This window comes from Juglans microcarpa x Juglans regia, chromosome 5D, assembly GCF_004785595.1.
Source record: "Juglans microcarpa x Juglans regia isolate MS1-56 chromosome 5D, Jm3101_v1.0, whole genome shotgun sequence".
NCBI lineage: Eukaryota > Viridiplantae > Streptophyta > Magnoliopsida > Fagales > Juglandaceae > Juglans > Juglans microcarpa x Juglans regia.
The window spans coordinates 33,494,064-33,510,101 of NC_054602.1; the positions used below are offsets into that span (position 1 = coordinate 33,494,064).

The following is a 16,038-nucleotide window of genomic DNA, read 5'->3' on the forward strand; positions in this document are numbered from 1 at the left end:
ACAAGCAAAGCAACTCAAATCATACTCTCTTCTTGAAATTTGACAAAGAAACAATCACAGCTCTTATTGCATACGTCGATAATATGATAGTAATTGGGAATGATCCTGAAGAGAAGAAAGCATTGCAAAGTCATCTTGCCTGAGAATTTGAAATGAAAGATCTCGACTACTTAAAATACTTCCTTGGAATTGAACTGTCAAGATCAAAGAAATGAATTTTTTTGTCTCAACAAAAATATGCTTTGGATTTGTTGAAGGAAATTGGTATGACAGCATGTAGTCCAGTCAGTACTCCCATAGAAGAAAATTTGAAATTAGGTACACATCCAGATCAGGTCCATGCTAAGTGTGGTATCTTGCCCATACCAGACCTGATTTAGCTTATGTGCTAAATGTGGTTAGTCAATTCATGCACTCTCCAAGTGAAGAACATATGAATGTTGTCACCTGTATCTTGCGCTACTTGAAATCATCTCCAGGAAAGGGAATTTTGTTTAAAAAGGGAGGCAACTTGAATATTGAAGGTTATACTGATGCTGATTGGGCTGGGTCAATAGAAGATTGACGATCTACATCTAGATACTTTACATTTGTAGGTGGAAATTTAGTTACTTGGAGAAGTAAGAAACAAGAAGTGGTGGGTAGATCGTCGGCCGAAGCTGAGTATAGGGGAATGGCCAAGGCAGTATGTGAATTATTATGGATCAAGAATCTAATGCAAGAGCTACACATTGAGCAAACAAGTCCTATGAAATTATACTATGATAGCAAGGCAACATGTGATATTGCCCACAACCCAGTCCAACATGATCGAGCTAAACACGTTGAGGTTGATAGACACTTTATCAAGGAAAAGCTGGAAGCAAGACTTATTGAAGTTCCTCATATTCGGTCTCAAGACCAGCTCGCTGATGTGCTGACCAAGGCAGTGTCCAACCAAGCTTTTAACAACTGTCTCGACAAGTTGGGCATGAGTGATATCTATGCACCAACTTGAGGGGGAGTGTTGACATTTCTTGAGTGATTCTTTCCAAGTTGGTGTACCTCTGTTAATGCTCAAAGATTATTTCCTTTCTTCATTTCTTTCCTTTGTTGTTAGTTGTACAGAATAGACTAGAATCTTTGTAATTATTTAGGTAGTTATTGCTTTCCTAGATTAGTATATCACGATCCTTAACTTCAGGATCTTACCATGTACAATAGCTATTTATGCCAACAATGAGAAGAGCAATACAAGTTTTTCAAGGAAATCTTATTTCTGACTGGCCTCATAAACTCATTCAATCATCTCAACTCATTATTATTCATAAAAAACTCAACTCATCTCAACATCCAAGCGGAACCTTAATGTTATCATATCTATCAATTACAACCATCTAACAACATACTAAGCGCTGGTTTGGATTCAAAGATGAGATGAGATAGTTTTAGATGAAAGATGAAAGTTGAAAAAAATATTGTTAGAATATTATTTTTTAACATTATTACTGTTTTGAAATTTGAAAAAGTTGAATCTTTTATTATATTTTGTTTGAAAATTTGAGAAAATTATAATGATGAGATGATATAAAACACTTTTCGAATCCAAACGGAACATAATTATCCCAACATAAAATTCATTGTAGCCAATCTCAGCTACACATGCTTAGTTCAAAAGCTCATAGAAGTGGCAAATTTTGTCATGCACAACCTCGCCAGTTGAGCCACTTCTAGAGATATTTCCATTTCGAGTCTCCCCTAGCATGTCTGCACCACTCCTTAACTTTTTGACCCACCCACACTAATTCTATTGTACTCTTGTTCTTTTAATTTTTTTAAAAAATTTTAAAATTAAACATATGGTTTAAAAACAACCTAACATCGAGGGCCATTCGGGCATTCACAACCTAGAAACTCCACCAACCCATAATTTATGCAATTATCATATGGGTGGCAATATGTGACACGACCCGTTAACCCAACACGAACACGACATGATAAAAGCGGGTTAGAGTTTAGCCTTAACGGGTTCGGGTCAAAACGGATTGATCCATTAAGACATGATTGCTTAATGGGTCACTAACGGGTCAACCCGTTATAACCCGTTAAGAAAATTAAATTTACCTTTATACCCTTGACCTAAAATTCAAAAGAACCCTAAACCTGTTACCTAACCCATGCCGCCCCCTCACTTTTCTAACTTTTCTTTTTCTCACATTGCGCCTCCCCTTTCCGTCTTCAACCCATGGCCTCGCAGCGACTCCCTCTCCCCTCAATTATCATCTCACGCCGCCCCTCATCATTTCTAACTCTTAAGTCTTAAGTTTCTAACTTCTCACGCCGCCCCCCTCTTTGACTTCAACCTAGTACCCCGTCGCCCACAACTCCGCCATGCTCACGATGCCACTCTTAGCCTCTTCAACTCACTCGTCGCCCACACAGACTCAGAGCCCGTCGCCCATTCAGTTCTCTTCATGCCGTCCGTCACCCACATAGACTCAGAGTCACGGACTCACGCCACCCGTTGCCCACGCTCATTGCCCACACCGCGTTGCCCACTGTAAGTCAATCGAACCGAGATTTCTACTCTACCTTTACCTAGTGTTTGGTTGTCGAGAAAAAAGAAAAAAAGATGGGATCCTAATGCGATTTCTTCTCTGCTTGTGTAAATTAGTTTGTCTATGTTAGAGTACCCTAATCATCTGGATTTATAACTCGGTGGCTAGTCTTTGATTTTGAATTTGTGTAAATTTGATTCTGGTAAATTAGTTTGCCTGTGTTAGATACTTAGATCCTTCAATTTATTTCTTTTTGTCTTTTTATCTTTATAAATTTTAACAGATTTTTACCTCTACTCTAAACCTGAGTACTTCTGATTCAAATCTGTTGGACTACAAATTTCTCCTAAAATTTTGTTTTTTTTTTATTCTACTCTTTTTGTTGTTGTTGGTTATATAGTTCTTCTTTTCCATTTATTTTTTTCCATAAAAAATTTAACAGGTCTTCATAGATTATGCGAAGAGTTGTAGATAGTTGACTATAGATTTGAGAAATTTTTGCTTCGAATCTGTTGTACTGTATATTTTGAATTTTTTTTGTTTATATTTTGAATGTGACAGATGTAGACATTTCATTTAGATCAATGTACTTTAGCTTCAGATGCGGCCTTTATTTGTTGCTTATCTTTGTAAACTCTAGCCTATGTGGACATTTTATTGTAGATTTGAGAAATTTTGATTCACATGTGTTATTGTATAAAGTTTGATTCTTTTTTATTTTTGTTGTTGTGCAGATCAGAATTTAAATTGGACGAGTTAACCGAAAATGTAATGGAGTTGGAAAACAACAAGGGCAAGGAGAACGCTTCGCTTCCTTCTTCAAGTTCTAAATTTTTTTAGATATGTATTTTTATTATATTTGAGATTGTAACATTAATATATTTACAATGTGTGTTTTGTTTGTTATATTTGGGATATAATTTTAATATATTATGACAATGTGTGTGGAACATATTTGTTTTTATTATAATTTTAGATTTTTAGTTAATTTTTTATTTTTTATAAATATTGTTTATATTTATATAAAATTAATCAGGTCAAACTGGTCAGGTCGGGTCAGGTCATGAGCTACGGTAAAGTCAAAGTCAAAGACAAATATGACTTGATATTGTAGCATGGTCATAATTTTATATAATTATATAGATTGTTGGATTGTGAAAATAAAAATAAAAATAAAAATGATTGTCGAGATTGTTGGAGATTATGAAAATAAAAATAAAAAAGTATTCAAATTTTTTTAAAAAAAATGCATTAAAAATATATTAAAAAATAAAAATAAAATTTGTGTTTTATTATTATAGAAAGTGAAATGACTAATCTAATATGGAATTGTAATGACTAATCATTGCTAATCCAACAATGATGCTCTTATGTTCTAGGAAATTAGTAGGAATCTATCCAACAGATGTTATTTGTGCACGGAAGGAACGCTGAACTTCACGGACGACGGCAAAGATAAAAACTCATTTATCAAATAAATAAATAAAAAAACAAAAGCAAATCTTATTAAGAAATATAATCTCTGGTTTAAAAACATTAAATATTTTTCTTTCCATCCAAAGGTCCTTTAAACCATTAAAAAGAGTTCACTCAAATTTTTTTAATCTTTATAATTTGTCTAGATTTTATCATAAAAACAAAACTAACTTGTTTTAATGAGTAAAAATAGCTTTCAAAACACCCAAAACAAATTACATTTAAATAAACTTTTTATCCAAGCATACTTGTTCATTTGACCTCGACTCTCACAAAATTTAATACAAAACTTATTCTAAAAATCTTTACCTAGGCAATTTTTCATTCTAAGTTCTAACTATTTTACCTTTCACAAAAAAATAAATAAATAAATAAATAATCTAAAAACTTGAGAACTTTTCAGACTCGTGAGTTCAAGGCGAGGAAGGTAAAGAGATCCACGTGACCCAATCCCACATAGCGGAGAACCCAATTCCGTTTTCCCTCCAATCAGTGAGTAAACTCCCGGGACTGAAATCCAATAGAGGCAACCGCAACACCCCATACCCCATCCCCCACAACCTTTATTTTTTATTTTTTGTTTATTAAGGAAAATGCTAGTTATGTACATGTTCAATTTCTCCCCCTCCTAAGGTACACAGTTCGTGTTAATAAATAGACAAATGGACCCAAACGATAAAGGACAGGAACCAAGCATATATCAATTTTGATCAAACTTAAAGAGTAATGCTACTGTGTAGAAGTATTGTGCAGTCGCATTGAAAAATAGTAAAATTTACTACTAAAATTTTTTTTTTCATGTCCCATATTCATTCATTTTTTTTCAAAATAATTGCGCGACACTTGCACATTCACAACTGCAACTATCATTTCTCAACTTACAATAGTGGGAGCTTTCTGAAAAAACAAACTAAATGAAGGAGACTAATTTAGTATCTAAAATACGAAAATAAAAGGTAAAACCGTAAGAGTAAGCATTGTCAAAAACCACGAATCTGCTCATAAAAACACTGAAAATGAATATTTAAATAAATAAAAAAACGGGAGGATCCGAAAGTCAACTTGGGCATGGTACCTAGAAATAAGATAATACAGTAGAACACAACTCCTAGGTCACAGACTCATGGGACCAATGCAAGAGAAGATAAACAGACCGATACCCACGTTGGGAGACAATAAACAGAAAAATATGAGCGGAAAAGGGATGGCCAATACGACTTTTAAAGCTTAATGGCTATATTACATCAAGGGAAGTTCTCAAAACCTAGTTCCCACAGGTTCAAAATATTCTCACTTGCATGCCCAAGCCAAAGTATGACACAAGTTAAACAAAGGAATAATACATACAAAAGGGGGGAACAAAGAAGAAACAATAGCAATATTAGCAGCACTCACCATGCCGCTCTTGCTGCAGTAACCCAATTCAACTCGGATGATATCTGCCTACTTCACTGACCTTTCAAATCTGACCTTTCAGCATAGAACAGCAATAGGCCATACAAATCCAACATGAAATCACTCCAAAAGAGAGAATAAAATTTAAGACTCCTGACGCCGACAGGTGGGTGCAAGCTCTTCTAGGCAAAACACACATTATGTAGAAAGTTGGAACCTGCCACTGCGTTTTCTTCTTCTCCATCCCTAAAATTTTGAAGGAAACGTGTAAGATTCTCTCAGGTTCAGGCAAGGAATTACACATGCTTTCCAGAACAATGAAATCAAGAGGTTCAGCACAGGAAGCTTACAAAGGCAGCATAATACACAAAGGTCAATCCCGCAAGAGCAACAAATGCAATTTGAAAGACATTGTATCTGCAATGCAACAATTAGCATTCCAAACGAAACAGTAGCATGCATGCCAAATCTGAATTATCAGTGCATAAACACCATTATAACTCACTTGTACAAATATTTAATTCCACGAAGTGATTCCAGCGTGTGGCCAAAGATTTCTTGTGCTGCAGTTGCTTGAGCATAGTATGCAAATGCAGTGGAGCAGAACTGAATCACACTGAAATAGGATAAACCAAAATTAAACTGATTTTCCATGTAATGGTGCTAACATGACTGCTTATGGCCATTTTAGTTGATTAATTATTTCTTCAAAGATGCTTCTCACCATGGCAACTAGATTCATAGGATAAGAAAATGCAGATTCAGCACTGTTATACCGTTAAAAGCAAAGCAAGACATTTAACAGTTTTGTGGAAAAATGATTCATAAGACCAGCATTAAATAAAATTCCTAGCTCAAAACAATCATGACCTGCTCCCACATTAGAACTAATTAGTAAGAGTTCTACTTTAAACGTGCAAGTAAGAAATGAAACTATTGGAGATACTAACCTGATGGAGCAAAGAAGAATAAGACCAACATTAAACAGAAAAGAGTTCATAAGTGTGGCTCCCCACCTGTGAACAGATTAATTATATTAACGAGCAAACACTGAAATGACAGCATACAGTGACAGGCAAATAAAAAAAAAACCAAAATGCTAATTCTACAAAATCCATTACTTCATGGGGTGGATTGTAATGAAAACTAATCTCAGACCAAGCATCATTGCCCCCGCAATAACGGCAAGGAGAAGGTAAAAGCAGAAGAATGCAAATGCTGCAGTACCCAGAAGACCTGACGAAGTAGCAGAGAATGAATATTAGAACAAAATGTAAAAGGAGAATGGTATTTACAAAATTCCAAATTTACCCCAGATATCGTCCAGCTTGATGAAAACCTCATTCAGAAAAGCAGAAAGAGGAGGGTTAATCAACAGATATATGACAATATGTGCAACCCAAGCCACTGAAACAATCAACCTGATACACAAGCAATGAGAATCCTTAGGAAGACTAAGACTTGTCGTCGTCCAAATCATAATACTGAATGTGCATAAAAAAATAATGCATGATGGTACCAAAATAAGTAAATAAAGAATAAGCATCTATATCAAATCAGTAAAAACATCTAAAATCCACTACAGATATATGACAATATGTGCAACCCAAGCCACTGAAACAATCAACCTGATACACAAGCAATGAGAATCCTTAGGAAGACTAGAGTTGTCATCGTCCAAATCATAATTCTGAATGTGTCAAAAAATAATGCATGGTAGTACCAAAATAAGCAAATAAAGAATAAGCATCTATATCAAATCAGAAAAAACATCTAAAATCCACTTCATCTAAATTGAGGCCATAAGACCAAAGATCACATGAACATTTATATAAACATTGCGCAAAACATGAAAGGTAGCTAGTTCATAATTACATGCAAAAAGCGGTGACATAATGTTTTCCCCTAAATACAATCAGCAGTTCCTCAAGTAGAAAAGAAACCATGGTATTTATCCAAATAAAAAAGTCTAATATGAATACTTACCCTAAAATTCCCAGCACAAGTTTAGCCAAGTACCCAAGAACAGTCAAAGCCCAAGAAGTCTCAGCCTGCATAGAAGCAAGCCATAAGTTACTGACAGGAAGAGGAAATCAAAAGCAAAAGGTCGCATAATTAATAACCATTACCTTTTCTCCTTGAGGATACATCTCTTCAAGGAGCTTCACATCTTCTTCCAACTGGAGCAACTCCTGCAGATTTCCAAGCACAATATATATATGTATAACAGTTCCCAAAGGAGTAAAGAAATCCATCCAAAGTTTAGGGAAAGTTTGTTTGCCCCACCACAACTAGAATAACATGAAAATTTTTTATTTTTATATGTAACTAGAGCAACATGCATAAGCCTCATAAATGAAGTCTCAGGATTCTCAAGATATTCAAGCATGATATGTGGTATTGGGTGCATATATATGAACCTGATGCCAAGTGTGAAAACTAAATTTAATAAATGCCAAAGGTTTAGATCTACCTTTTCTACTGCCTTGACATTTTTACGCCACTTTCGGCCCTTAGAACCACTTCTTTCTTCTTGCTGGAGGGAGTCAGCTGCTTTCTTCAATTCTCTCGCTTTTTTACCTAGTTCAGTGGCTTCCTACTCATATATCAACAGGAACTATTTATGAGCAATCCCAATGTGAATCATTATGGCAGCACTCAACAAACCAAAAATAAATAAAAAATAGGCATGTCAATTTTTCTATATGAGACACTATCAAGAAGCACCTTGATATACTGTGAGCGAGTGATAACAGCCTTTGGGCGCTTGATGAATGAAAATATAAGTCCCAACGGCAGACAAGCAATACCAACACCACCAAATATCTGAATATAACAAGAGGAATAGTAAATGTTAACTATTGGTAAGTATAGAAAAGATAGAAAATGAAATGATCTTACTTTGAAACAAGCTGAATTTGATCAAATGCAACATTTTGTCCATAGGGACCATTAATAAGGTGACAAAACTTGCAGAAACAGCATCAGATCCTTATTTAGATACTTACATGTGAGTAAACATCACAACTCACCACTCAGCTAATTACAATGTATTCAGTGTCAACTCTTTTTTTTTTTATAAGTATCAATTCATGGGTTTCAAAGAAAAATGTAATCCAGTAACATTGGAGCAAATCTCGAAGGACTGAAAAAAGGAGAAATCTCAAACAGAAAGGACTTCGATTTGCTTTAAGCAGTGTCAACTTTTAAAACTACATCTATGACTAACTACAAGAAAATGCTTCAACATATAGGGAAGAGTTCAAAATATTCAAGAATGAACCTTTTCTTGATAAGTGATTTTCAAGAAGGAACTTACAGCGAAAAGTACAGATCCAACAATGGTAGCAAGGGCGACAACATATTCTGGAAAGGTAGTGCGCATAGTCCAAGTTTTCTCCGAAGAAGCACTTGCAGTATACGCAGAGCACTATAAAGAGTGAAACAATAAAAGAACAACAAATGCACCAGAATGAGAAAGAGAGTAATGCCGTATGCTAGCGTCAAAAGCTTCAAAAGAACCATCAGAAAAATTAGTATCTCAAAAGAATAGAACTGATCAAATAAATAGGAAACTGGTCAGAAGAAGCAGTACCTGGTGTGTGCCTCCAATACACTGTTGACTACTAGAGAATTCCCACGTAGTAGGGAAGGAAGTTGTGGAAGAAGAAAGGTGCATAACAGTGAAGTCCACCTTTCCAATCAGTCCTGCATAGTATACAATTGGCAGTTAGATGGGGTTCAGAGATAGCCACACAGACCTTGTGTGTGTGAGAGAGAGAAAAAGGGGGGGGGGGGGGGGGGGGGGGGAGGGAGATAAAACAAACTACTCTTGCAAATCAACACAAGAAGTAATTATGTGAGAACCTCGAATCAGACAAAGCTATGTTGCCAAAATTTTATATCAAATCCAAGAAAACATCCCAAGAAGGGGAGAGAGTGAATACAAGCTGAGGATGATAAATTTTGTAAACAAAAAAAACTCCGTTTAAACTAACATACAATATTTCCAAGAAATCATTCATCAATGCCTTTCACATATAACCTTATAGGCAAATCTTGTTTACAAAGAGAATATATTATAAGATGGCTAAATTAAATTTCCCGATCATGTCAATGGAATGTTCAGTAGTTACAGAAAGAATTCTAAAAGAACAATAATCTCTGGTTTAAAATTGGATCCATCACTACAGTTACCGTTATATTTTTTTTTTTTTTTATAAGTAATTACCATTAATTTCTAAGCTCAACATTAGTTAATGGTCAGATCTATCTTACAAAGACTAGCTCATCTGTGATAAAATATGTATGGAGTAATAACCAATCTATTTTGCTAGAATTGTGGAGACATGCTCCTAAATATATATGAACCCAACACTCAAACTCGATTTAAATTCTTTTCTTTTAAAAGTAAGAATCAAGTTTTCTTGTAATATACAATCTTTCGGCCCCGAAGCGAAGTACAACCTGAGTCGTCTTCCCAGAGAGCTCCACGCCCAGAGAGAGACCCCAAAGAGAAACCATCACGTCGGGAGGGACGAGCTCGATCCTCCCTTTCCTCCCTGAAATTGTACTTTTTCCCCTGGTTCTTCTCCTTTTTTTCTCCTACCATTTTCCTCCCCATCTTCCTAGTTTTCTTCAAGTTTTCTTCAGGTCTTAGAGGCTAGATCTATCGCATTCCAACCACCAAAACTTGGCACATGCCGTACAGATGGAGTTCCCGTCATCTGATCTTCCAAAAACTGTCGGTACCACCACCACCAGCTCGCGTGGCTGCCACAAGCCACCCTCCCCGTGCGATTTTTCAACCTCTTTCAATCTGTTTTCCAAAGCTAATATCATCCTTTTGGACTGGCTTTCTCCCCCTCCTCTCCCGGTTTAGTGTTTTATTTATTTGTATGCTAGTTTTTTTGTTTATGTTTTTGTCTAATTTCATGGTTGTAGGAAGCTATATCCGTTTCATTTTGTGAACAACCAGCAAGCATGCACTCCACCATGCCCCTCCACTGCGGCAGCCTTGTGCCGCCTGTTCCAGCAATTTGTTCACGCCTCCAAGGCTCCATGTCTCACTAATTACCCTTTTCTGTGAGATTGGATGCTTTTAGCTGGGGTGCGGGTGCGGAGATTTCCAGTGACCACTTCAACAAATACCATTTCAATACTCATCCTATTGTTGTAGGATCTTCCTTCAGCATTTCAAGGGGTCCTCTCTCCCAACTGCGATTCAAGAAATATAGGACCGGAACCATTAAGTTTTATTTCGCGTTTGTTTTTCTAATTCAAGCGTTTTTACCTTTGTTTTGGGGTGTTTATTAGGGTCCCCCACCCCCCTCCTATTGTACTTCTAATTTTAGTTAATAGATTATGCTAAAAAAAAAAAGAATCAAATTTTATTGAATCATAGAAAGAGGCATAGCCCCAGTACACCCCCAGTACCCAAGCACTATAGAAAAGAAAACGACTAGTTAGGAGAAATGATGGATACAAGAAACTCATGAAAACTAACTTCATTAAAATCTAAAGTTGTAGCCCAAATAAACAGAGTATTAAAAAGACTTCTAAGTTCTTCAAAACTCTTGTCATTCCTCTCCCTCCAAATGCACCACATAAGGCATATAGGTACCGTCTTCCACATTGCTGCAATTAGGGATTACCATAAATACCTCTCCAACTAGCTAGAAGATCAACCACCCTCCCAGGCATTACCCATGCGAGTCCACTCTACTGAAGAACTCATCCCATAGAACCCAACCTCACAATGAAAATGCAAATGAACCATTCATTCACCACTCTTTTTACAAATGCAACACCGATTGGCTAAATTAATTTTCATTACCTTGTGGGTTTACTCGTTTCATTCAAATACCTATTTCCCTAGATGTGCCACTCTTTATTTATATAAGTTTTTTAATGCTTCGCAAACAATAAAGAAAGAATTATCATACTTCATTATGTCTTGCCTAAATTGACACACTAACTATATAAATAATTCAAGAAAAATTCTACTCATCATCCCCACACACCACACATAATTTTTAAATTTTTTATCTTTTCTCTTACTAAATATGTGGTGTATGAATGATTAGTAGAAGAATTCAATTAGTTTAGGAAGAATAAAACCACAATAAATTAAAATAAATATAGTGTGTGGTGTGTGGGGACGATGAGTAGCAAAACCCATAATTCAAGCAATGGCTCACAATAGCTTGCTCTCCATCAAAAAGGATGTGCACAACCATAGATAGACCTCCATAATCGTAGGCATGCCTCTGAGCTTACATTAACATCTTATAGCTTATAAATTTTATGACATGAGAAAAGCAAGGAAACATTTGATAACGATAGCAATTGGAGTTGTATGTGTAAGAGCAGGGAAGACGCATGGAAGGCCCAAGCCACATATGGGCCCATACTCCAAAAAGAGTAGTCAATAGTACAATTAGAGCCCAATGGAATCATTATAAAGAGCAAGAACTACTCCCTCCCAAGTAATTTGAAGATCCCATTCACCACCTATACTCATTCAATACGGAGTATCACAATCTTCCCCCCTTAACCTCGACGTCCTCGTTGGGCAGTTCCATCATAGGTGGCATGGCTCAATTGGCAACCTTCTAGTTGAGATTGACGAGTACAATTAGAGCCCATTTGAATCATTACAAAGAGCAAAAAATTCTCCCTCTCAAGCAATGTGGGATTTCATTTGCCACCTATACTTATTTAGTATGGGATATCAAATATAGACCATCTCACTGTGAGGTAGCCTAGGCTCTCTGGAATGACTTATTTGGTAGAGCAGGGCTAGTTTGGATCATGCCAAGAAGTTAGTAGACTTTCTTGCATCTTAGAGACACTTAAACGGCTGCCCACAAGTTATAGCAATATGGAAGATGGCTTCTATATATTTACGATGGTACATTTGGAAGGAACGAAATGACAAAAATTATGAAGATCACAAGAGGACCATGGATGAAATCATGTAATTTGCTTTCACACTTTGTTCCTTTGGGCTTATGTGGGAGATTTTAATGGACTTGGTGTCCATGATTTCCTTGTATAGGTTTCTAACTCTAGCTAAGTGTTTCTCTTGTATATGACCCATGTACTTGAGCTATGCCTTGCAAATGAACAACAGCCATTACAAATTATTACTCAGTCTAGAAGGCCACTATGTTGAACTAAAGCCATGTAATATCTAGGACTTATACTCGAATACCCGACATTCTATTTCCATGATCCCTGACTCAGAGTACTGGTTCTGAAAGCTTAAGGAGTTGCCACTTTTAACTATACACCAATTTATCACAGTTTTCAACCCGACATTTTTCAAGTTTTTTCAAGTAAAACAACGTACATGCACAAAGATAATGCAAAAGGACTGATAAAAAAAAAAAGATAATGCAAAAGGAAACTAGAACCAACATAGAGAAGAATACAATCATGGTACTAGAGCTGAAAAGCAGCCGAAGTTAGATGCATAAAGGAGAACAGAACAATAGAAATGACTAAAACAAAAAATAAATATATAAATAATTTCACACCCCCGCGAAGCAACAAATCAGAAATAAGCATGAACCATCAAATTCCACAAAAATACATTCATACGTGATGAGTGTAGCTCAAAACAACAATCAGCTTTTGTTTAGAACTAACCGTATAAAATGCCAAGCACCAGACCACACACGATAGCCGTCGTCACCACCCACAGCAGCGCGCTTTTGATCCTCTTACCGACACTCCTGCACACATATACCAGTGCCGAAACCAAAAAAGACAAAATAATAATTAATCAAATTCGCTTTTAGAAAAGTTAATAATATTAACGTTTGACATCTCAGAGGTACCCACTTTTCCTGGTCCCCTTCGTAGTAGAACATGGCGAAGGGGATAACAAAGAATACGAGCACGGCGTCGAGAATATAGACAGCGAGCCACAAATCCTTCATTGGCAGGGTTAGATTACACGCGCCATTGTATATCGCGTGCCTACACGCCTGCCGGTTAGCCACGTCGGCCGGTAACATCAGTATAGAAATGGCGGCGATGGAAAGACCTAAAACGACGACGAATTTGGGGAAATAGGCCTGGTTGGCGTCGTCAGGGTGCTGGTAATTGACGAGGAGGTAGACATTGAAGATGAAGACGAGGATGCACACGACTATGGCGACGATCACAAGAGCGAGATTGAAATCGCCCATCGTTCAGGGCTCCCGAACCGAACCCAATCGAAACCGACGAGACCGAGAGGGACAGATCGAGAGATTAGGGCTTTCTTTTGCAAAATGGAGCTTCGTAGATCTGGCTTCTTTTCTTTTTTTAGAATTAGTAGAGCGAGAGCGAGAGAGGGAAGGAAGGGGTTGGGCTCCGGTGAGGTCGTTACTTGAGGGAGGACGAATAGGGTGGGTTTGAAGAGTGAGTCTGAAATTACGGTATTATCATCGGGAAAATCGTTTAATTGCGAGGAGGTGTCAAGGCAGTGAGTGAGCTGTTTTGGGTTTAATTGAAAGGGGCAATCTTTTGCTTCGGCCTGCTATACACAAAAGAAACAGCCTGTCAAAGCGAGACGACTCGTATATAAGTAGTTCTTTTGGTTTTCAACACTCTGACAGAACGGCATCGTAAGCTCCGCGACGAAGGGAGCGTGACTGTTGCAACTGTCGACAAGATGGACATGGAAAAACAACTATTACCGTCGAGAAAGAGAAAGCAAAAACAAACCTGACGTTAATATTTGATGCAACATATGAAATTGGACGGGATTTTGGACGGAATGATAAAGATATGAAATTTTTAATTTTTTTCATATTTGTTTTTAGAAATCAGTTGAGCTGAGATTAAAATTAAAAAATTAAATAAAATATTATTAGAATATATTTTTTAATATTATTTTTATTTTAAAAATTAAAAAAAGTTAAATTATTTATTTTATTTTACATAAAGATTTAAAAAAGTTGTAATGATGAGATTAAAAATTTTCAAAATTTTCAAAATTTTGAGTTTAGTATTGAAAGCAAACCAGGCCATAATCTTTAGCTAATCATTATTTAAATATAAAAACCAATAAAATTTTTATAAATTTCAAAATAAAATATAAAAATCATTACAATTTTTACAAATTTCAAAATAAAAACAATATTTAAATTTTGTAATATTGTTGTTTAACTTTTTCTTTCATTTCTCAAAATTTAATGAAACATCTTAACTTAAATTATTTTACTGTTATTTATAAGATTCTAAAATACATCCGAACCAACCCTTAAATCCATAATTTTGAAGTTTTTAGTCCATAACTCGCATGCAATTAATTGCAAGTCTAGTAGGTTTAGAAAGACATAGTTCTTTTAACTTTATTTATGTTAAATGTGGATACATTGTTTATATGTTATTTCTTTTGTACTTGTTTTTCACTATTATGTTTTAATAGAGTCGATAAACTATATTATGCTTCTTGATATTTAGTGATCATGAAAAGTCACATTAAGGCTTCATTTGGAAACATAATTCATCTCAACTCATCATTACAATTTTTTCAAATTCTAACATAAAATATAATAAACAATTCAATTTTTTTAAATCTTAAAATAATAATAATAATAATAAATAATATTTTATCAACTCAACTTACTTCAATATCCAAACGCATCCTAAATATCTTTTTTGTTTTGTATTTGGGGCTCTTAAGAGCCCTTCAACACCCAAACACTCGTTTACAACGTTAGAAGCACTCTTTTTTATATTAAAAAAAAAAAAAAAAAAAAAAAAAAAAAAAAAACTCTGATAAAAGAAAGTCGTAAATAACTAGTTATTCCAAAAGCACACAAATGCGATTGTAGTGTTGTTATTATTATTATTATTATTATTATTTATAGTTTTGGTTTTGAGCTCGCATCTAGATTATTTCTTTCTAATAAACTTCATTAATAAATAAATCAAAGTACAGATAGTGGTAGTATCAATTATGTTATTTATACAGCATGTAGAAGTGGGTCTTTCTCTTTAAGAAATTTCAGTAGACATTGAGGATGCAAATAAGGGGAATGTTTCTATACATTTGGTTGGATGCTGAGACAATTGATCTATGTAAGTATTGATTTTGTAGTCGATGAATATTTTGCACTTTCTATTCTTCAAAGAAATGTAACAAATGGGTTATGTATCTTATTACTGATTGCAGATCCAATCTAACACATAACTTGGTTGTGCAATTGTTTATACTATTTTTTGAATTCTCTGCATTACAAAATTTTCTTCGTGATTTTGTAGTGATCTTTAATAAAGATTGTTGTATTTTCCAATAGCTTATTGGTATGGATTTTGTCAATTCTCTCAACTCTACTGTTGTAAATAGGGGTGTTCATCTGGGTTCCAACCCGAGAATCCGGATGTACCCGAGCCGGGACCCGGGTCTTGAACCCGGGCCGAAACCCGGACCGGGTTGTTCCGGGTCAGACCCGGGCCGGAACCCAAGTGAATCCAGATTCCGGGTTGAACCCGGATTTTTTTTTTTTTTTTTTAATTTGACTTCAAATATTTTGTCTCTATTGTAGATTTGTATAAGAAGTTTTTATCAAATTCTCTTACAAAATCAAACTCTAACATGAAAAGGCTTGCAAATGTAACTTTTCATGAA

The 16,038-nt window shown here is 35.6% G+C and overlaps 1 protein-coding gene across 1 annotated transcript; it reads right to left on the minus strand.

Annotated features, from left to right (window-relative positions):
- Positions 1-5,231: 5,231 nt before the first annotated feature.
- Positions 5,232-14,010, minus strand: LOC121265313 (LIMR family protein At5g01460). Its single transcript, XM_041168893.1, has 14 exons — positions 13,257-14,010; positions 13,062-13,147; positions 9,004-9,116; positions 8,728-8,838; positions 8,136-8,234; positions 7,882-8,004; positions 7,538-7,600; positions 7,395-7,459; positions 6,720-6,829; positions 6,530-6,644; positions 6,359-6,424; positions 5,914-6,024; positions 5,759-5,825; positions 5,232-5,654 (listed from the first exon to the last, which is right to left on the minus strand). The coding sequence occupies exons 1-14, from the start codon at positions 13,604-13,606 to the stop codon at positions 5,607-5,609; spliced, it is 1,527 nt and encodes a 508-aa protein (XP_041024827.1). The 5' UTR covers positions 13,607-14,010; the 3' UTR covers positions 5,232-5,606.
- Positions 14,011-16,038: the final 2,028 nt, after the last annotated feature.

Excerpts from the sequence above, each read along its gene's own strand:
- LOC121265313 (XM_041168893.1), bottom strand. The coding sequence starts at position 13,606 with ATGGGCGATTTCAATCTCGCTCTTGTGATCGTCGCCATAGTCGTGTGC. Across the intron at positions 7,460-7,537 it reads TGTATCCTCAAGGAGAAAAG|GCTGAGACTTCTTGGGCTTT; the intron begins GTAATGGTTATT and ends GCTTCTATGCAG. Across the intron at positions 6,830-7,394 it reads CTTGTGCTGGGAATTTTAGG|GTTGATTGTTTCAGTGGCTT; the intron begins GTAAGTATTCAT and ends CTTGTGTATCAG.